Source organism: Camelus ferus, chromosome 35, assembly GCF_009834535.1.
Source record: "Camelus ferus isolate YT-003-E chromosome 35, BCGSAC_Cfer_1.0, whole genome shotgun sequence".
In the NCBI taxonomy this organism is placed as follows: Eukaryota; Metazoa; Chordata; class Mammalia; order Artiodactyla; family Camelidae; genus Camelus; species Camelus ferus.
In genome coordinates this window covers 13,831,867-13,854,456 of record NC_045730.1, presented here as the reverse complement: position 1 = coordinate 13,854,456, position 22,590 = coordinate 13,831,867, and the positions used below count along the sequence as shown (strand labels likewise).

The 22,590-nt window shown below is 39.7% G+C and overlaps 1 protein-coding gene across 1 annotated transcript in view; it reads left to right on the top strand.

Annotated features, from left to right (window-relative positions):
* The window catches only part of MYO3A (myosin IIIA), a 193,718-nt gene that overhangs the window by 19,541 nt on the left and 151,587 nt on the right, over window positions 1–22,590 (top strand). The window contains 2 exon segments of the mRNA XM_032473581.1: window positions 7,504–7,608; window positions 8,694–8,793. Of these exon segments, the coding sequence (XP_032329472.1) occupies window positions 7,504–7,608; window positions 8,694–8,793 (205 nt within the window).

The following is a 22,590-nucleotide window of genomic DNA, read 5'->3' as shown; positions in this document are numbered from 1 at the left end:
AGATAATTCGTACTCGGAAGGGGACAAGAAGCCCCTGCAGGCTTGTACATGGCGGCAGAGGGGGGCAGTCCGGGGAAGCAGGGAGGAGTAGAAAGCTGGGCTCTGAGCTGCTCTAATAGCACAGTGTCATTTTTTTCCTTTCTGTAGCTGTGCACAATTGCAGTGGAGCAGCAGACTGGACAGGGTGATTCCTTTCATGTTCTTAGGGGCTGGAACAGCCATTCCCAGCTCTTGTATAAAGGGCTGTTATTTGGTGTACTTGCAGCAGAACAAGACAGACAATTACCTAGAGTCATCTCATTTTATTTTTTGTTTAAAGAGCAAGATGGAAAAGCAGTGTAAATGTACTTCTTTGCACTCTTCTAACCCAGAAAATACTAAATAATTTATATATGATACTTGTAGGTGTTTTTCCCTTAATACTACTTCAGTGCTTGCAAAAGCATCTGCTCTCTGAATAGGAGTGCAACCTTACAGTATTAACTCGGAGGAAAAATATGAGATGATTTGCCATTTGATGAATCAATATATGTTGACCATATACATTAAAATATTTCTCCTAAGTTTTTTTCTTTTTTATCATAGATTTCTTGTTGCTGACGTTACCAATGTTTGATGGTATTTTCCCAAGAATTTTGAAACGTTTTCGGGTGAGGGATATGCCTTTGTATCTTGATTTAGGGGTTACAAGATCGTATACAGTTATCAAAATACATCAAACTGCATGCTTGAATGAGTCAGTCATAGTGTATGTCAGTAATACGTTAACTTTGCATTTTATATTTTTTAGTATCTTTAAAAGAAAAATCACTGTCTGAAATCACAATTATAACTATATATTATAGAATCATAACAAGCAGAACTAAAATGCGTGCCAGCAACAGCGGAGGGACAGGAGAGGAAAAATGGAAATTAAAACACAGTTTTAAGGGTCTTACATTATATATGAAGTAGTATAATGTTGTTTTAAGGTATATTGTGTTAAGTTAAAGATGCATGTTGTAAACTCTAAAGCAACCACTAAAAATAAAATAAAAATATAGTTAGTAAGCCTGTGGAACACTGCAAATAGTCAAACCAAAAGAAAGTAGGAAAATAAGAAAAGAACAAAGAACAGATAGGACAAAAAGAAAACAAATAGCAAGATGGTAGACCCTAAGTCTATGGAAATGGTCTAAACTCTTAATGGTCAATTAAAAGGCAGAAATTGTTAGACTGGATGAAGAGGAAGACCAACTACAAATCTGCTTTAAATATAAAGACAAAGATGTATAGATGAGTTAAGAGTAAAAAGATGGAAAATATCCTGCATACATTAATCTTAAAAAAACTGTAGTGGCTATATTAATATCAGACAGAGTAACTTCCAGGCAAGCAGTATAATCAGTGACAGGACATTTCATAACAACAAAAGGGTCAATTCATCAAAAGAATAAAACACGCCTAAATTTCTGTGTGCATGATAACAAAGATTTAAAATACATGAAGCAAAAACTGATATAACTGGAGAAAAAATAGGCATAGATATATCCACAGTATTAAATGGAATTTCAACATCCTGTCCTCAGTAGTTTAAAAAACACATAGAAATTCAATGAGAATAGAGAAGACTTGAATATTATGTACTAGAAAACAAATCTCAACATATTTAAAAGGATTGAAATCATAAGAAGTATGTTGTCTGATTAAAATAAAATTAAATTAAATTTCAATAAAATTAAGATATTAAGAAAACTCCCAAATATTTGGAAATTGGACCACACACATTTCAAAAACCACCCTTAGGTCAGAGAGGAGAATGAGAAGAGATTTTGAATGGAATGATAATGGAAACATAGCATATCACAATAGTGGGGTGCAATTAGGCAGTGCTTAGAAGGACAGTTTTACTTCCTGTCCATGTCTATATTACAAGAGAAAAAAAGTTCAATATCAATCATGTAAGATTTTTGCCTTAAGATGCTAACAAAATTGAAGCAAATTAATCCCAATGTAACTTGAAAAAAGGAAAAAATAAATATAACAACAGAAATCAATTAAATAGAAAATGAACAAAAACAAAAGAGAAAATGGACGCAAAAGTTGGTTCTTTGAAAAAGTCAGTAGTTAACTTGATAAATCTCTCTAGACAGACCCAGAAAAAAATGAGAAAATATAGATTACTAATGTTAGGGATCAAATAGGGAAAATCACTATTGAATCTACAGACATTCACATGATAGTAATGAAACATTATGAACAACTTTATATTAGTAAATTTAGCAACTAATGTGTCTTCCTTGAAAGACACAAACTGTAAAACTGACATAAGAAGAAATAGAATAAGTAGCTTTGAATTAATAAAAGAAATTTAATTAAAACCCTTTTACAAAGAAAATGCCAGGCCCAGTGGCTTTGCTGGTGCATTCTGTCAAATATTTATACTAACTTAATTCCAGAGAGATATAGAAGTGTTATTCCCGTGTAACTCACCTCTGTCTTCCTCCTTTTTATGCTCTTGTTTTTGTGCATATTATGTAAATAAATAGTATGCTTTTCAAATTATTACTGTATATAATTTTATGTGTTTTAAAGAATCTCAGAGAAGAAAGGAGAGCAAGTATGTAATTACAGAGTTTGTTATATTAACTTTCTTATTTAACATTTCTAGTTCTCTTCCTTTCTTCCTGTGAATTTTGGTTACCATCTGGTGCCATTACTTCAATATAGCTTTGTTCCAACCCACTTCTTTTGTGCTGTTATGTTAAATATATTGTATTTCTGTATACTATAGGCCCAACAATACAATTATGTACATATTGTTTTATACAGTTGCTTTTAAAATCAGAGAAGAAAAAGAAATATGCATTATACTGTCTTTATAATCCAATAACTACCTTTATTGGTGCTCTTTGTTTTCTTATGTGGAGTCAGATCACTATCTTTCATCCTTGAAGAACTCGCTTTAATATTTCCTGGAAGGTGGATCTGCTAGCAATAAATTCTCTAGGTTGTGTTTACTTGTGAATGTCTTTATTTCTCCTTCATTTTTGAAAGATAGTTTTGCTGGAAATAAGATTCTTGGGGGACAGTTTTTTTTTTTTTCTTTAGCACCTTTACCATGTCATTCTTCTTTCTTCTGCTCTCCATTCTTTTTGATGAGAAGTCAGCAGTTAATCTTTTTGAGTATCTTTTTTACATGACAGTTAATTTTTCTCCTGCTACTTTCAAGATTTTCTTTTTATCTTAGGCTTTTAATATTTCCATTTTATGTAACTGGCTGTGGATCTCTTTTGTTAATCCTACTGTGAGCTTCTTGGGTGTGAAAATTAATATTTTTTAAATCAAATTTGGGAAGTTTCAGCTATTTTTTTTCAAATACTTTTTTCTTCTCCTTATTCTCTCTCCTCTCTTCTGGTATTCCCATTACATGTATATTGATAGATTTCTCTGAGACTGTTCTTTTGTCTTCATTCTTTCTTCTCTCTTTTTATGTTTTGTAATGTGGACTCTTTCTTCTGTCAATTCAGATCTACTGTTGAGTCCCTCTAGTGAATTTTTCATTTACATTTGTATACTTTTCAACTTTAGAATTTTCATTTTTTTTTATTTCTGTCTCTTTATTGGTATTCTGTATTTGATGAGACATTGTCATCATACCTTTGGCTACTTCTTAAAGTATAGTCTTACACATGTACAAAAATTAACTCAAAATGAATTATAGACCTAACTATATGTAAAACCTGAAACTATAAATCTTCCTGAAGAAATTATAGGAGAAAAATTTTGTGACCTTGGATTAGGCAAACATTTGCTTGATATGACACACAAAAAAATTCCATAAAATTTTTTAAATGATAAAGTTAGAACTCCTGCTTTTCAAAAGATACTTAAAATAAAAGGGCAAGCCACAGAATGAGACAAAATATTTACCAAACACCTAATAAAGAACTTGTATCCAAAAATATATAAAGAACTCTCAAAACTCAACAATAATAATAAAAAAAATTAAAAAATGAACCAAAAATTTGGACATTTCACCAAAGAAAGTAAATGGACAGCAAATATATATATGAAAAGATGGTCAGCATTATTAGTCATCTGACAAATTCAAATTAAAGTCACATGAGATACTAAGCATTTAGAATAGAATGGCTTTTTTAAAAGTCACAATATCAAGTGCTGGTGAGGATGTGGAGCAACTGGAATTGTCATTCTCTGCTAGTGGGAATGCAGAATGGCAAATGCCTAGAAGGTCAAACATGTGATCTATAGGACCCAACAGTTCCCTCTCTTATGTATTTACCAAAGAGAAATAAAAACTATATTCATGGAAAAGCCTCGATGTGAATGTTTACAGTGGTTTTACTCATAATTGCCCCAAACTGGAAACAGCCGTGGTCCTTCAGTTAATGAATGGATAAACTAACAGCGGTTTGTCAATTTAGTGGGATACTCAGCATTAAAAAGGAATTAACAACATTAAAACAGGATGAGAGAAGGAATGTGCAGCAACATGGGTGAATCTCAGATTCATTGTGCTAAATCAAAGAAGCCAGACTAAATGGGCGACACGCCCTGTGACTCGGTCCCCATGGCAGTCCTGCAAAGACAAAACCATAGGGACAGAAAAGAGATTAGGGGTTGCCAGGGGTTGGGGGAGGGGTTTCAGTACGAAGAGCCATGAAGGTAGATTTTTGTGTGACGGACTTGTTCTGTATCTTGACTGTAGTTGTGTTAACATGACTGATAGTTTTGTCAATACTCAGAATTGTGTGCTAAATTGGGTGAATTTTATTGTATGTAAATTATACTTCAGTGTACTTTAAAAAAAAAAAAACTGAAATGTGTATCACAAAGAATCCTGTATTCTCAACTTTACTAGTTGGGGAAAATAACTATGTCACAGAAATACTGATACCAGAAAGTGATATTTGAACTGCTTAGTGAAAACTCTATGATCACATTAGTTCTTTTTTTTTTTTTCAATTTTAGTTTTATTTCCTGCATATTCTTTATGGCTCCTTTATTCTCTTTGTAAGATCACAGATGTCTACTCTTTTTTTTTTTTAATGGAGATACTGGGGGTTGGACCCAAGACCTCGTGCATGTTAAGCACACTCTACCACTGAACTGTTTACTCTTGTACTAACGTAATAGTCAACCACAGTAGATGCCGCCAAAGAGAGGCCACCCTTCGGAGATCTAGGAACAGACATTTAGTCTCCCTACAATGAGGTTTGGAAATGTTAAAGCTGGTCCTAAGACTTGGTTTTTTTAAATAAATGCTTTGCAATTTAAAGGACTCTGAATTTCTTTTCAGTCAATTTTGAATTATTTTGTGAACCATTAGTGCTGGGCCACCGTGGAGCAGTGGGACCCTGTAGTCTGCTGCCAGGACAGCAGCACCGCTTATCCAGTTAAAAGGTGTTCCCTCTCCTGCAGAAGGAAATGCCAGGTTTGGAACACTAGGGCTGCACCTACTCCTGTAGAAGATGAACATCGTCTTTCTACGTAGACAGACTCCAGTTGTACATGGGGTTGCATCTAAATGCTCATTTGTGAGTTTGTGTTTAGATGTTAAGCACACTTACAAAAACGATATCATACATGGTGGTTAGATCCACCAGCCCCCCAAGACAGCCTGTCGAGGGATCACGAGATGTCATGGTTAAATGGAAGGCTGGGCACTAGGGTCAGAATGCCTGATTTCAGGTCTCAGCTCTGTCACCCCTGTGTAGTCTTTTCCAGGTTACCTTATCATTTGCACCTCCCTTTCCCAATCTTTAATACGGAAATGATAATAATACCTGCTTCACAGAGTGGTGAGATAGACAGGTAATGTGTGTAAATGGATTAGAAATGTGCTCGCACAAAGTACGTGCCCAACACAGCTGTCATTGTCCAGCCCATGATGGATCCCAGATGTTCAGGCATCCAGTAAAATCCACTGACTGTGTTAGAAAAAAGTTGGAGAGAAAATGTCTTGAGTATTTCAGGCCAGGATGCTAGGACACACTTCCTCTCACCTTCTTTCTCTGCCTCCCTCTGTCAGTAAAGGCAGGGAAATGATGGCTGGCTCTTAGTTCCCAGGCCCTGAGGTGGCAGAGGAGCCCCAGTAGGTCAGGGTAAGGGTGAGGGGACCATGGACCAGAGCCCTAGGAGGAGAGGTGGGCCTGACAGCAAAGGCTAAAGGATCAGAAGTTGGGGGTCGAGTGCTCATGGGGCCAAGTTTTGTTGGGACCATTTGCCTGGTTGTCTCCCGTCTCACGTTCCACTGCTCGTGTCAGTGTTTCTGTTCTGCAAATACACAGCTCCTTTGAAAGTTTTCGGTGGGACTTTCTGTTACCTAACTTTGGAGAAACCTGGATGTGAAAAATTCCCCTACCGTGTGCCTCCCTCCCAATTTTCCTTTTAGATTCCTCTTCTCTTTGGAGAGCGGTGAGGAGGAGGCATGACATTTAAAACAGTTTTCTAACACACTATTTGGTTTTGCTTTGCTTTGTTTTGTTCTCTTTTTTTTAAAAAAATTAAAGTATTGTCGAGTTACAATGTGTTGATTTCTGGTGTACAGCATAATACATTCATTTATAATACATATATTTTTTTTCATGTTCTTTTTATTATAGGCCATTGCAAGGTATTGAATATAGTTCCCTGTGCAATACAGTAGGACCTTGTTGTTTATTATATGAATAGTAGTTAGTATCTACAAATACTGAATTCCCAATTTATCCTCCCCCCATACCCTTTCCCCACTGGTAATCATAAGTTTGTCTTCTGTGTCTGTGAGTCTGTCTCTGTTTTATAAATAAGTTAATTTGTGCCCTTTTCTTTTTTTTAAGATTTCACATATAAGTCATATCATATAGTATTTTTCTTTCTCTTTCTGGCTTTCTTCACTTAATATGACAATCTCCATGTCCACCCATGTTGCTGCAAATGGCATTAATGTATCCTTTTTATGGCTGAGTAGTATTCCAATGTGTGTGTGTGTGTGTGTGTGTGTGTGTGTGTGTGTATCACATCTTCATTATCCAGTCATCTGTCTAAAATATTATTTGTAATCCTTAATTCAGTGTACTCTGAAATTTTACCAGAAAGAAGGTGTATTTTTTAATTAATGCACATATGAAACAGTATATAGCCATGGATTGAGGTCATAGACTCTATTACACTATTAAACTATCAGAAATCAAGAATGCTTTTAAGCCCTAGATCCTAAAATTGGGGATGAATTTATAGAATCAAAATTCCCATCTTTGAATTTCAAAATCAAGGGCAGTACTTCTCCAAATTCTCTTCTAAAAATTAATGCATGTGAAAACCATACTCCAATAATTAATTGTACACTAGTACAAGTGTATGTGTTCATTTCATTTATGAAACCATAAGGATGATGGGAATAATCATTTGAAACAAAAAATTGAAAGAATTTTTTTAAATGTTTTGAGGAAACCTTTGATAGCAAGTACTTAAAATGTCACATCCGTTTCATACCTATCTTGAAATACTCCGTTACAGCTGTGCAATGGAGGATCAGTGACAGATCTTGTGAAAGGATTTCTGAAGAAGGGCAAAAGGATGAGTGAGCCCATGATCGCCTATATCTTACGTGAAGCACTATTGGTAAGGCAGTTTAAATTGTTCGTGCATTAATTATGAGGCAGTTCTAGTTAAACTTTAAAAAAATGTGGATCCTATTTTTATAAAAATATCACTACATTAGTATTTATTGATGCAAGAGTAAGATACAAAAATCTGAAGTGTTAGCATAATGAATTCCTTTTTTCCATTAGAAATCTACCCTCCTTGTGTCAACAGAACCCTGAGTTTTGATCTCCTGGTATATTTCTGAGGTTGATTATGACAAAGGTTGATAATGTGGGTTTTTTTTACTAATAGTTGGATTTTCATTTGGCATTATTTCAAATAGCTATATAGAATGTTTTCTTCTTTTGAGATCAGCACATTTGAAATAAAAGATTTGCTAAGGGCTAAGGAGTATGCTCTGGTTTTTTTGGATTTTTATTGTCAACTGAAAAAAACACTCAGCCTAAAGTTAAGTTAAGTTTTATTTGGTGGGAGGACTCGAGCCGGGATGACAGCCTCTCAGATCGCGCTGAAGGACTGCTCCAAAGAGGCAGGGGAGGAGCTAGGATATGTAGGAGCTTTACAACAAAGACCAGGTAGTTGGAACAGTAAAAGATTGCTTGTTATCTAAAGAAAACCTGGCATCTCAAGTTAAAGAAGGTAGTGGTTTTCTATGTACAGGAGGAAGCAAACATTTGGGCTCATTGTATTCATTCCTTTGACAAGCACCTAGCTGTCTAGGGCCAGTATCCTGTCCTTTCTTATTCTGAGTCCGCTCAGAGGGCACCGTTGTGAGTGGCTGCAGAGGCTGGGCTGCAAGCCTGTCCTCACTGGGGGGGGACAGGGTGGCAGCCACTAATGACTTGGTTTCAGCATTCTTTGCTTACTGATATGGTTGCAGTATTTTCATTCACATTGCAGTATTTTAGTTCACATTATACGGTCCAAAGTGGAGATGAAATGCCTTGATTTGACTAACTCAGTATGAAACATCTAAAAATGTTTGAAAGTTAACTTTAACATGTTTCCTACTGATTTTGTATAAATGCATCCATCTGAAAAATGTGTTTTCTTTTGATCCTTTCTTTCAAAGGCGTTATGTATTTACTTCCCGTTTCTAGGGACTTCAACATTTGCATAACAACAAAACTATCCACCGTGATGTAAAAGGAAATAACATCCTATTAACCACCGAAGGTGGAGTCAAACTTGTTGACTTTGGTAAGTTTTGTTTGAAATGCGTGGATTTGGGCTGCGAAATTAGTAGTATGATCTGATTTGATCATTTTCCATCAGCCTTGCTTTCTAGGCATTGAAAGTAGATAAAAAACAGTATCTCAGTGAATTGAGAAAGGGCAGGGATTTTTTTACGTTTGGCAAATGAGAGATTCGCAGGAGAAAGAGCCACTTGCTTTCAAGTCAGCCAGCCTGCGCGTGTGACACCAGTGCAGCCGCGTGTGTGCTTGAGTCTCTGAAACAGATGGGCCCCCGACGATTACACAAAGTCCAAATGATAAGCCCATGGCCGTTACTGCTGTTGGCTTTCCTAATGGGCAGGTGCCCAAATCCAGGATTTTGTGATGTGAGGGGAACCCTTTAAACGTCTCTGGGGAAATCTTCCATCCTAAGGCAGCACAAGGTGGTCTCTTTCTTCCTTGGGACATTCTGTGTCTTATTGTGAGCCTACAGCCACCTTGTTCTATCCTGAGATGTTCCTCCATCCCAAGTGGAAAGGCAGCCCTGAGAGACGGTAAGAAAGAGGGTCCTTGATGACATAATCCAGCCACTAAATCAGCTTTGGAACCTGCCCTATCTCTGGGCCTTTTGTTCTGTGAGATAATAGGTTCCTGTATTCACTGAGCCGGTTTGGAGGGTCTGTGTCAGAGCCAGAGGCACCACAGCTGATACCTCTGCTCTTCAGCAGGGTGGTTGTTTTCCAGTTGTGACAGTGCTGTTCCCCTCCCCCTCACTGGGTCCCTGCTAATTCACTGCACCTGTGAGAGTGGGCAGCATCATTCTAGGACATTAAGTGTCCTTGTCATTCTCCCCTTCCTGCACTCAGGCTGGGTCAGGTGTCTTTCCTTGTGCTTCTGTACCCTTTATATTTCTCCATTTTTGTGTTCATCACATAGGATTATAATGATCTATTTAGTCTTTATATGTAGATCAAGATACTTGGACAGATAGACAAGGTCCTTAAGAGGTGGGACCGTGTCTTCTATTTTGTAGACCTAATGCTTTGGGAACAGTATTTCAGTAATAGTTGAATGAATGAGTGAATCTTCCTTCATTTTGCATTTTGGAAAATGAAGCTTAGGGAAGGTAACTGACTAACTCTAGAATTTAATTGTTTTAATATCTGGGTATGTATCACTCTCTAGTGATCTGGCTGAACCCAGGAATGAACTTCAGGGCATCTAGACAGGAAAAGCTGAATAGGATATCCATCAAATGACCACACATGTACTTTTTTTCCTGCAGCTGAGCATTTGAGAACTCCGGAGCAGCAGTGAGCTTGACAGTCAATTCCTGATTAATAACTGGGACGCAGCTAGTATGTGTTGCTAGTTGAGTTTAGAGCTGTGCATTTGAACAATCTGGATGGGCTAGGATACTAAGAAAAAACCTGTTCCTGAAAAAAAAAGAAGAAAAAAAAAAGGCAGCAAAACACTCTTCACTTTATCCACTCTTCCATGGATAAAGCCATGACTCTCCTCAGACAGTAATTTTGGCTCCACCAGACCCAAATGGAGAACTTAATATTTAAGTTAAGATCTCATAATTCCCTTATTCTCAAAATTGGCTACACTATATATTGCCCAGGTGAAAGTTGTTAAAAGTGTAAGTAAACATCTTCTTCAGTCACAAAAGAAAAATGGGGTAAACCAGTAGCTCTGAGAAATGCAGCTTCCTGGGACACCTTCCAGAGTAATCCAGAGTGAAAATACACACCTAGATAATAAATAAAATGACCTTTACCATATCTTTAGAAAGGAGTCATAAGTTAGCTGACAAAATGAGAGCTTTGGTTTTATATTAATTGACTTAAAGACTGCTTTCAGTAACAATTAGAAAAGAGGGCCAGTTGCCTATTAAAGGTGTTCCTAGTGTCTCATACTGAAATGCTATTGTTTGCATATGGAATGATGCATATATTTCTATTCTCCATGGTAAGAGGATGTGGATTCAGGTCGCCTAAGATAGTTTAAGGTTTTCATGTGAATTAAAACCCAAAGACGGAAGAGCATGCCTAGTGAGACTTCTCAAGGGCAGAGGGAATAAGATGTACTAAGCCACAAGCTGCAGAATCAAACTGAAATCAATGTCATCATTTTATATTTGGATCAGATTTTCAGAGAGGGCCACAGCTGGGAGTGAAGAGTTTTAAAATACATTCTATTTGAATTTCTCACCTCATAAAATATACGGTAGGCTCATTATTGGATATTGAAGCTCTGTACTTGGATGGCTGCCAGTCCTCTCAGAATGTCCAGAATGGAACTCCACCACCTCATCCATCCCTGGAAATCTGCCTCAGATCAAGAGTTTCTTGTCTTAGAAAAAAGGTCATTAGTATTTATTTTGTTGCTCAAACCAGAAATCTTAGGCCTTCCTTTGTCTTCACCTCCCATGTCTACAGCGAGTCACAGAACTCTTTCTCTGTCGTAAATCCCCAGACTGCATCTTTATTGCTCCTCCCTGGTCCTGGCCATCACCTCTAGCCTGGGCTCCTGCAGCTGCACTTTCCTGAACCCCCTGCATCTCATCTCATTCCCTTCCTTCCAGGCTGTTCTCCACACTGCAGCCAGAAAGGTCAGCTGACCCTGCCACTCGCTTGGCATAAGGAGAGGGACATTCCAGGGCTACACCGTAGGGTTTCCTGTAAGAGAGAGCAGAAGAGGGAATTCTCAGGTAACTGTGAAAGGTGAAACAGAGCAAGAGGCTGGACGGTGAGATGAGCTTTTCAGAAGTGAAGGTGACAACAAGGGCAGAAAGGACTCACCCTCACCCTTCCCCCCACTGTCATCCAGAGTAAGCCACCTCAGAGTCGTGGTCCAGACTGCGTGAGCCGCACCAGCCTTGCCTGGAGGTGTGGAGTCATTACGTAGAGGAAACACTCAAGCCGCGCTTCTCCAAACGGCTACCCTTTGTTCCCAGAAAACCAGAAGCCACTGTCAATCTGGCTGGGGAGATTCTCCAGGGAGTTGCTCAGGATGGAGAGTGAGACATAGAGCAGATCACCTGGGCCAGGTCTGAGTAGGAGTCCCAGCCAGACCTCCAAGCCTTCCCAGCCCCAGCTGAGGCCAACCTGAGCCCCGGTCTGCCAGGAGGCTCTTCAGGAAGCCCTGCCTGCATGAGAACAGGCCACAGCTCACCGGATGCAGACGCTGGCATGGGAGGCCAAGGGGGAACCATCAGGCAGTCAGACAAAGGTACATGGCCCCAGGGACCAGAGACCTACCACACCCGAGAACCCTCTCTCTTCTCCCTGCCTCAAGGTCATAGAAGCCACCCCTCATCCCACACAGATAGTACCGTCTTCAGGGGAGAAGAAGGAAGGGTGTCAGTCGAGGGATGGAGCAGACACTTCCATCTGAGAGACCGAACTCCATCTAAAAGGACTTAGGGTTTGGATCTTTACTTCTCCCAGCCAGCAGGGAGAGGCACAGGGAGACGCCATAATAGTTAGAGGCAAGATGAAGAAAATTACCGTTACAGTTTGTCTGTGTATCTTATTGGTGTCATTGAACTTTGTGACCTGTTACAAACATGATGCTTTCCCTGCATGGAAACTTCCCCTCAGCCCTGCACCCAGCTAACTTCTGTCTGCCTGGCTGGGTGCCCCCCACCACGCTCTATTTTCTCTAGCCAACCAGTTGTCACACTTGATTGTAATCATCTGTTTAATTCGTGTACCTTCCTTGCTGAGCTGTAAGCTTCATGACACCAGGGTCTGTGTCTGGCCTGTCACTCTGTCCCTAGAACCAAATATTGACTGACACATTGGAAATGCTCAGTAAATACTCCTGAATACATGAATGAATGGGAGGCAGAACATCCCATACATTTGTGTGACCTTGAGAAGGTCACTCAGAGTCTCCAGGGACATCAGGTATGATAAAGAACAGTTTGTACTTCACACGGTTGACAGCTGTGGAGAGTAAACGAGGTGATACAGGTGGACGACCCAGTATAATTATTGAAAGTTTGCAATTTAAAAAATCTGAGCTATCACCAAAATCATGAAATAATACTCTCATCTCGCCCCTAGCTCAGTGTTGGTCATATAGTAGGTACTTAGTAAATAGTAAATAAATACTTTATTTAAATAGTTGCTAAATAACAAAAATCTGAGTTCTCAAAATGGGTGCTTCTTTCTGCTTGAAATAAATTAGCCCTTTGCTGGAGTAAACTGGGCATTAACTTTAAATTAATCTAGCTATTTAACTGCACTAAAAGTAAGATCCAGTTCGCTGATATGTTGTGAATACAGCCTTCAGGAAAAGCTTACTTTCTTGTTAAGTGGGCCGGGCTTTCACACGAAACCAGTAGACACCTCAGAGACTAAAAAGACAAGTGAGCTTGCAGACGTTATTAATGAAACACATTAGCAGTCACTTGTGTGTATGCTCAGTCAATAAATAATATGCCCTCCCAGGAAATAAACCCCTTTCGGCAAGTCAGCTAATGTCTGAAAAAGCAGTCCTTGTTTGGGATAGAAAATGGAAGAGAGACTAAACTTAAAGGGCAGTTCTCAGTTCTCATCTCTACAGATTTCTCTCTGGAGACCTTCGTTTCTAATAGAATAGTTAGCATTTCAGTACGGAAGTACGGAATGTACTTCTTGTGATTTATTTAGACATCGTTCTTATGACAGAATATTTTATGGCTTTAAATCTCTTATTACCCACATGAGCAAATTTAGACCAAATCCCCAATGAGTAATGTAGGTCAAAGAGAAGTTGTGATTTATTTATTAACAGCCTGCTTCTGTAGCATCAAGTGAGGCAGGTACACCTGAACTTAAAAGCCATGGCGTTCCCTTCATCCCTTCCTTTCCTCCGGAATAATTCAGAACCAGAGCCATTAGATGGGGCTGAGTAAGTGTGGGACCCAGGGAGCAGCTCGGCACGTGCTTTGGGCCTGAGATGGGTGAGCAAGGTGGCCACGCTGGGAGGGTGGTGGCCGTGGTGGCTCTGCATGGGGTGTTGCATCCCCAAGGATATTTGTCCAGGGGGATGGTGGTGACCCCAGTCAGGTTGTCAGAGCCTGCATCTGCATAGGGGTCAAGATGGATATGGGATAGATTACATAAAGGGGGCATAATACGGCCAGGAAATATAATGAGGTTTCTTACTATTAGAGATGAGAATTACAGATGTGGAAAGGGAAAAAACTGAGCCCAGTGATGTTGGATTGGAATTGGAAGTATTAGTGTGAGCTTCCTGTTATCAGTATATAGAGAGGGATATAAAAGTTAATATAATGTGAGATGTATGTGGGGTGTGTTGTGTATGGTGTGTGTGTGCCTATGTATAGGTTATCTAGCTACTTCCACTAAAAGGACTTGCAAGCTTGATGCCCCAAGAGCAAACACATGAAGCCCCTAGCTATTAGTTTTTAAATACAATTCTCAACTAATAGGAAACAAGGGTTCTTGGAGAAAAGCTGATTTTTATGGCTCTACAAGATGAATCTGGAACTTAATGTGCCAAAAAGTAAGGAAAGGAAAGAATGATGGAGACAATGTCAAAGGGACACAGAAGCCAGACTGAAGCAATTCTCCCTGACCAAATCTGGGACAATTTGAACATCAGAATAATAATAATGATGGTAACAGTGGTATCTCTTGAATAAAGTAGAAATCCATTAATTCATGCTTGCATACTTATACACATCAATAAATGAATGGAAAAAAGCAAAAGCTACTGTATTTTAAAGAAGAATGGTAACTAAGGAGGAGGAGGAGTAAAAAAGAATAATGAAAGTTTTAGAATTATCATTTGGCAACCATCATAGTAATAAGTAATTCATCCAAAAACTTCTGTGGATGCTAAACTAGTGGGTTAAGTTTTGATTAGAAATGGGATATTTATGTAGTCACAAAAGACATCCCACAAAATACTTAATTACAAAAGAAAAGGAGAAACTTCGCACAGAAGGCTGGCAGACACAAACTGAATCAAGTGAACAGAGTGCATACAAGCAGTGATGCGAGGAATGGAGATCACATTCCACCCGACAGGGTGCAATGAGAAGACTTCACGTCCATCATATTCCTGCCAAAGTATAATCACGAGGGAATATCTGACCAATCCAAATTCAGGAACATTCTACAGAGTAACTGGCCCGACATCTTAAAAAAATATCAAGGTCATGAAGTTCAAGGGAAGATTAAGGAACTCCTCCAGGTCGAAGGAGACCAAAGAGACGTGACATCTCAACACAACCCATGATCCTGGGTTGGATCCTTTTGTTGCAAGGACATATCTGGGACAATTGATGAACTTTGAATGGAGTCTGTAGATGGTAGAAATGTGTCAGTGTTAAATTTCCTGATTTTATTAGTTGTATTATAGGTACGTAGTAGGGGAATGTCCTTGCTTGTAGCAATCATACACAAAAGTATTTGGGGGTAAAAGGGCAACCTGTTTACATACTTACATACTTAAATGGTTCGGGAAAGTAAATAATTTGTACTTCTCTTGCCAGCTTTTCTCTAAGGTTGAAATTATGTCAAAAATGTTTTTAAACTCTGGAGTAGAATTGGAGACTTAGCACAGACATCTAAAGATATTTATGTATATGTCTAAAGATTATATATATACACATGTGTATCTACCAAATATCCATATTTGGTAGTTGAATGTTATGAATCTAGAAAATGCGAGAGCTAGTGCTTTCTGTAATGAAATGATATATAGGGGGAAAAATCTAGACGGAAGAACCATTTTTTAAAAGTTGGCAGAGCTTTAGAATTTTCATACCTATATAAAAAATTAAGATTTTCCTCAGCTAGAATTTGTCTTTGTACTTCAGGGAGGTGACCTTTATTTGAAAGGAAAGACATTTTTAATTCTTTCAGTTTATAAACAAAACCATGAATAAATGGACTCTTGTTTTAGACCTTTGTGGTTCCACCTGAACCTGTGGGCTCAAGTGTTCCAAACTGAACATTTTCTGAAGTTGAATTAAGCTGTTCAACATCATGGACAGTGCTGTATGTCTTGGTCAGGGGTCTTTCAGTTGTAAGGACATGAACCCCAAGCCAGCTCCGAAGAGGAGTGGGTACAAAGGGCAGTCTCGTAGATGAGAAGAACTGGAGGCGGGGGCTGGAACGGGTGGAAGGACGGGAGGCAGAAACCAGGACTGCTTGTTGCCTTTTACTTCTCCCTGGAGGAACCAGATCGCTCCGCTTTGACTCTCTTTGAGCGTCTGCAAACTAGTCTCTGGACTTTTCATGTTGCCCAGCAAGGCTTCTCAGAAACAGCAGCCTCCACCCTCCTGGCCTTCATGACCTTATGAGTCTAGTGCCAACAGCTAACTGGCCCAGACTTTTAGCACCATAAATTGAGGGAATTTGGAGTGGGAGAAGGAGATCAGTTGGACAAGCTGGCTCAGATAGCCCCTTTGATCCAATCAGGCATGAGGGGGTGGGTGGAGGGGGTTAGGTGGAAGGGGGGGATGGGCTGATACAATCTGCTTGGTTCTTCCTATCCTGCAAGTAACTAAATATTTATTTTTTTTAAAGAGGGTTATGGAAAGGGGGAGACAAAGGCATTTTTAAATATCCTAGAGAGTATTTTTTTCTTAATTGAAGTACACTGCCCTATATTCTGAGACGTTCAAAAATTTAATCTTTAATTGTTGCAAATAAATTACGTACTTAACATACACCAAAAAATTCTATTATGAAGTTAAAAACGAGGTTTCAGACATTTTGAAAGAGTTTTTTTTAGCAATAGATAAAAGGAAACTTTATAACTAGGGATTTACTTAACACAAAAACAAACTAATCAGCTCAGTACAGCTTGGAAATGTTAATATAAGTCACCAATTCTGCCTTTCCATGAGGTGATAGCTCTAGGCGAACCAAAGAGGACTTTCCTTCCGTTTTTTTTTTTTAAGAATCATCTCTTTGCCTTCTCAGTTTTTCTTGTTGTAAAATAAATGTTTTGATTAAATGATGTAGTCTGCAGCTCTAAAATGTAAATTCCTGAAGAACTTCAAGCAAGTAGATTTTTATGAAGGAGCAGGAGACAGGACAATGGGAGAGGTCAATGGGGAGAAAAAGGAATGAAAAAATAAAAGGCCAGTGATAATAGTGTAGCATAAATGCAGAGCATCACATATACTCAGCTCTCTATAACTGAGGTCCAGTTCTGTGCGTATATACACACGTCCAAACTCATACAGGATTGAATGGCCCGGACAGCAGAGGTGCATAGTTCACATGTTCAAAGCAGAGAAAGGACAGCGAGCAGTATGGTCTTGATGCCTTTAGAGATAGCGCTGCACCGTCTCCATTATAAGAGATGAACTGAATATTAAAGAAAGGGAGAGTGCCGGGTGGACTGGAGAGGGGACAGATTTTCAAGGGAAATCACTATTAGTATTGATAGGAGTGGTGATTGTATAGAATCAGCTACCTGTGTCATTTTATAGATTTATTGGATGTTAAAGCTGGCGGTAACCTTGAATGTCGTTTTGTGTATTAAGTACAGAAATGTCGGAAGATGTTTGACATCCCTTATATGCAAAGCATTGTGTGAATGTGAATTTCCTGGTGAGAAAGTATAAAGCTTTCACAAAACTCGCTGAGTAGTTGTGACCCAAATGTAATAGAGAATCATTGATTTATTCCAACCTCCTAAATTAACAATGACAAAACAAAGCCTGAGCTCATTCCTGAGATGGACCTGAACTAAAGCTTCATTGCTCACCTGACCTCTGTTAAGTCCCAACTCTGACTGGGGGAACACAGTGACGTCTGGGGTCTCATGGAATTAGTGTCAGTTCAGAGTTAGTGTCCAGTAATCCCAGAAAAGTCTGCTTATTTCCTTTTCCCCCCATGCACACTTTTCCTCTGGTAGAGGGCCAGTAGTCCCTTTAGGGAAGGCTGTGAGAAAGATTAATAGTATGAATTTTTGGCAGTGAGCTGGAGTCCTTCCTTAGGGGGCCAACCTCCCCTTCATTTGGGGAATTCCAGGTAGGTAAACCAGCTCAAGTCTTGGCATTGACTGAGGGGCCATGACCATCTGTTTTTACGTTTCAAGTTAGATTTTAGTTCACCTGGCTTAGAACGGTTTTGCTTATGGAGGTCAAGTAAGACATGTACATCACTGCCAGTCTGCTTCTCTTTCGGGAACACCACGATCGGTTAGGCAGCACCATCGGTCCCTGCAGCTCAGACTGTTCTGAACGCTGCTTCGGCTCTGTCATCCCTTGGCCCCTGCGACTCTGTGGTCCATGACTCCCATTGAATTTCTGGTTTCCAGCTCAGGGGTAGCAGTTGCCTTTGAGAAGAGTGATAACAGAGCTCTTGAGAGATGCCGGGGCTGCCCTCAAAACTTACTCTCACAGTTGTGTCCTCTGGACCACCCCATGTTGGGTGGTAGGTCTTAAATGACAAATCCACCCTTAACATTACAGTCTTCCTAAGCCTTTGAACCCCTTCTTCTGGAGTAAGCCAGTGTAATTCTGGCATTTCAAGTTCATTTACTGGGGCCAGTTTTTGATCCATGTCTGAGCCAAGCAACCAACCAAACTGTTAGACGCCACGTGAGAAGCAGAGTGTCTGCTTACTGGGCCCACATCAGTAAATTCAGCCTGATTCAAGTTTATGTTCCTTCTACTGTTACCCCACACCCTTAATATCCATCCCCCACGGAGTCTCTGAATACCTGTGTGTATAAGTTTGAAAAATCAAGTAGTTCTTTGGACTTTTGGACCTCACCTTTAGGGTTCTGCTGGGACTTGAGTTTGATTATAGGTTTAGAAGCAAAGAGAGGTGGTTGGGGTGGGTCCTGAGAATTCTCAGTGTCTTGTAAGGCAGCTCCATCAGAGGAGGCCATTACAGTTTCCTTGGGCGAGTGCAAGCTTAATCTCCTCAGAAGGGGTTAGAGATTTGCTTAGGGGACAGAGAAGATGCATCAGAATCTAGGGGTTCAAAGCCCCTGACTTCAACACACCCAACTTTCAGGATCCTATTTCTTCTGAATCCATGCCTTCAGTTTAATAGCAGATACCCTGTGAGGGTAGGAATTCAGTTTACATCATAATTTAGCCACTTGCAGGATGAGATTCTGGATTTGGCTTTCAGCGATCTCAGCTCCCTGGCTACGGGAGAGACTGGTCTCTTTCAGGGCAGACACATGAGTTTTCAGGTCACTGTACAACACATGAGCTGGGAATTTGAATTCCTGAGATCATCCTTCTCTTTCCTCACTTTGTCCAGCGATATTAGAAACAACCAGCCACTGTCAATACTCTCGTTCATTTGGTGGAAATGTTCAAAGATATCACGTGCGTGGTCACCCTGAACTCTGCCTCTTGTTGATGCAGGAAAACGGATGTGGGGCATGAGGAGGGCTGTGTCCCAGGTCTCGTTTGAGCCCCTGGAACATGCCCTGCCAAGTGTGGGTCCTTGGCTTTGTGCAGGAAAGAATTCAAGTGTGAGCCACCATTGAGTAAAGGGAGATTTATTTAGAGAGATACACACTGCATAGAGTGTAAGGCATGAGAAAGGCAAGGAAAGAGGTGTGGGAATTGGGTGCTCAGGTTAAAGTAAAAGTAGATACACACTCCATAGACAGAGTGCGGGCCGTCTCCAAAGAGGAGGGAGGGGAAAGGGCAACTAGGCGTGGTGGTGTCAGTATTTATGGGCCAGTAGCTTCACCATTCCAACATGCCCTGGGGAAGGGGCTGGGATTCCCATGAATTGGGCCATTCTTTGGCCTTTTGTGTTTATCCTTGGGACTGTCATGGCGCCTGTGGGCATGTTATTTGATCACGCTGTTACAATGAGCATATAATGAAGCTCAAAGTCTCCTAGAAGTCAAACCTCTTACTCCTCAAGGCCAACTAGGGGGTGAATCTTCCACCATTTTGGTGAATCTTCTACCATTTTGGTGTTAAATTACTGTCATTCCTGGAGCAACTGTGCCCTGTCCCCTTCCCTCCTGTCTCACTGTAAGTGTGTAATTGCAAGTGATCAGTGATGACATCTTGTGTGTCTCTATTGCCACATCATGCCTTGGACTGTTAGTGCTCTCTTTCCTCCTGGAAATGGAGCCATTCATGTCTTTTAATCTAATCAGATCTGAGGGTCAATTCCAGAAACCCCAGAACCAATTCAGAAAACCCATCTTTAATATTCTGTGCCTCTACAACCATCCTCAGTACTAAAATCTGGACTAGTCAGAGTTCTCCAGAGAAACAGAGCAGACAGGATGCGTATGGATATACAGAGAGAGATGCCTTTTTTTTTTTTTTTTTTTTAATGGCTTATGTGACTGTGGAGGCCTGATGACTCCAAAATCTGATTGGAGGCTGGCAGGCTGAAGACCCAGGAAAGAGTTGCCAGTTGAGTCCGAAGGCCATCTTCTAGCTGGACTCCTTATCCAGCAGAGGTCAGGCTTTGTTCTGCCAAGATCTTTCACTCAGGCGATGGGGACAACCCACATTATGGAGGATAATCTGTTTTACTCAGAGTCCACTGATTTAAATGTTAATCTCATCCAAAAACCACTTTCATAGAAACATCCAGAGGAACTGTTGTATCAAATATCTGGGCTCCATGGCCCAGCCAAGTTGACACATAAAATTAATCATCACACTGTCTTAACCTCACCAACAAAATGAAGGGATTAGATGGTATAATAAATTTTTTGGCCCCTACTGTTGCAAAAATTCTATAGTTTTATGACTTCAATTCTCATTCCTGCAGTATTTTGCTTTTAGCAATAACAGCAAAACCCCATGCTCTTCCTTTTGCTCTCTTGAGATGTCAAGCAAGGGCTTTGCCTTGACAAATGGTTATGGCAAATCAAGTTCCCTGAAGCCATCTGGTCTGTTTGAACCAGTTTGGAAACTACATATCTGATGTTTCTTTTGACTCAAGAGTTCTCCTGACCACAAGTGTGAAGCCTGCATGTTTCTCTCCCTGGAAACAGGACTTACTTATGCCATAGAGCTACTGTATAGGCATCAAGTGGCCCAGGAAGCCTCATTGGAAGGACTTGAAAAGTCCCCAGCAGTATAATCAAAGCAAAGGGCTGAAGAATCATTAACATAAGCCTCCTTCGTGTTCCTGTGGCCTTGACTTTTAATGGATTATTGCCCTCTCCTCTAGCTTGCTTTCTGTTCACCCCTGATGTCTTGTGGGCCTCTTGTTTCTTCCAATATCCTCTCTCTATCCCAACTTTCTGCCTGGAATTTTCCATCTTTGGCATCTTCTCCTCTGAGATGCTTATGTAACTGTTTACTTAGGTGACCTACTCCATTAGCTCCTCCCTGCACAAGATGATTTTCCTAATCTTCCTTACTTCCTAGGGCTCCTGAACTCATAATTTGAATTGCCTTTTAAAGTAATTTATGTCAATCATTTCTAATAGAATTTTACATTTTTCTACCTTCTGGGCTCATTTTCTTGTGAGAATTTAAGTAAAAATGCCGTTTGTCCTCAGGAGACTCATTTTTCTCTCCAGCTGAAATTTACTAGCCTGAAAATGTGCATGTTAGATGTTATGACCATTAAGTTGCCTTCTAACTCTGAAGTAGTTGGTTGTGTTGCTAAAATGATCTTGAGGTATGACAGTCATCACAGAAGCGTTCAACAAACGTGAAGACCTTCCTTTGTCACTCTTTCATAATTATGTATGTGTCCCAGTTTTAATGTGATAATCATCCGGTATTCTCAGGCTCAAGAATTTCTTATTTTGCCTACTTGCATTGTTCCTTTTTCACTTATATTGAGACTTTTTGTTTTTCCTTCTTCACATTCTGGACTGAATTTTTCTTGTTTCCATCCAGTTTACAGGAACCAGGTGTAAAACATTCTTTCACAGGCTCCCAAAGACGCTAAACAGTATATGAGGCTCCATTGTAATTCATTATCCCAGATGCCACTGGAGTGTAGAAATACCCATACCTGATTAAGGAATATTCATAATACATTTATTATTTTAATATCATCCTTTAAAATTATCTTTAAACATTTCATAATGTATATGGTAATACACCAGGAAATACATAGAAAGTTGTATGTATATTGAATATGCTCGCTCAGAAGTTTCTTGTTGTTTGGGATGTGTGACAGAGTTTGGAGACCAAATGTTTGCTTTAGAAAATTCTTAATTTGTATTAATACAGATAAATATATAATCTCATATTAACATAAAACCTAATGACTCTTAGGCTTTGTAAACTCATTATTGACTACTACCTGTGTTGATTTGCTCCTTTATATGTAAAATCACTAGGTTCTTGTATTAGTCATGGTTCCTTGGCTACAGGCAAAGAAATTTATCTCCCACCAACTTAGGTGATGATACTGGAAACGACACTGCATGACCTACAAAGTCACGGGAGAAACAGGACAATCCAGCCTCCTAAGAAAAGAGCTCTGGCATCCCTGAACCTCTGAAGCAGCATCGCCTGCATGAATCCTTAGAGCCCTGACATTGGGTGACTTGCTCCAGTCTCCTCCTCCCTGAGTGTCTCCACTCAAGAATCACGTTTCCAAGAAAAAGTCTGAATGGTCTATCTGAGTCACATGCCACACCCTAAAAACTTTTCTCAGCATCCTTCCCTGTATATTTCCTGTGGAGTGTGGAAGGATGGTCCTTTCCTGTCATTTATATCTATAAATTCAGGTGCCAGTGTGTGACTGCTTGCTGAAAAATGCCAGTTCTAGTGATATAATCTTCTCTTTATCTCCAGAAAGAGGAAAAAAGTTTCATATGATTAGTCTAAAATGTCACTTTCTTGCCAGGAGCGAAACTTCAGATATTTTAG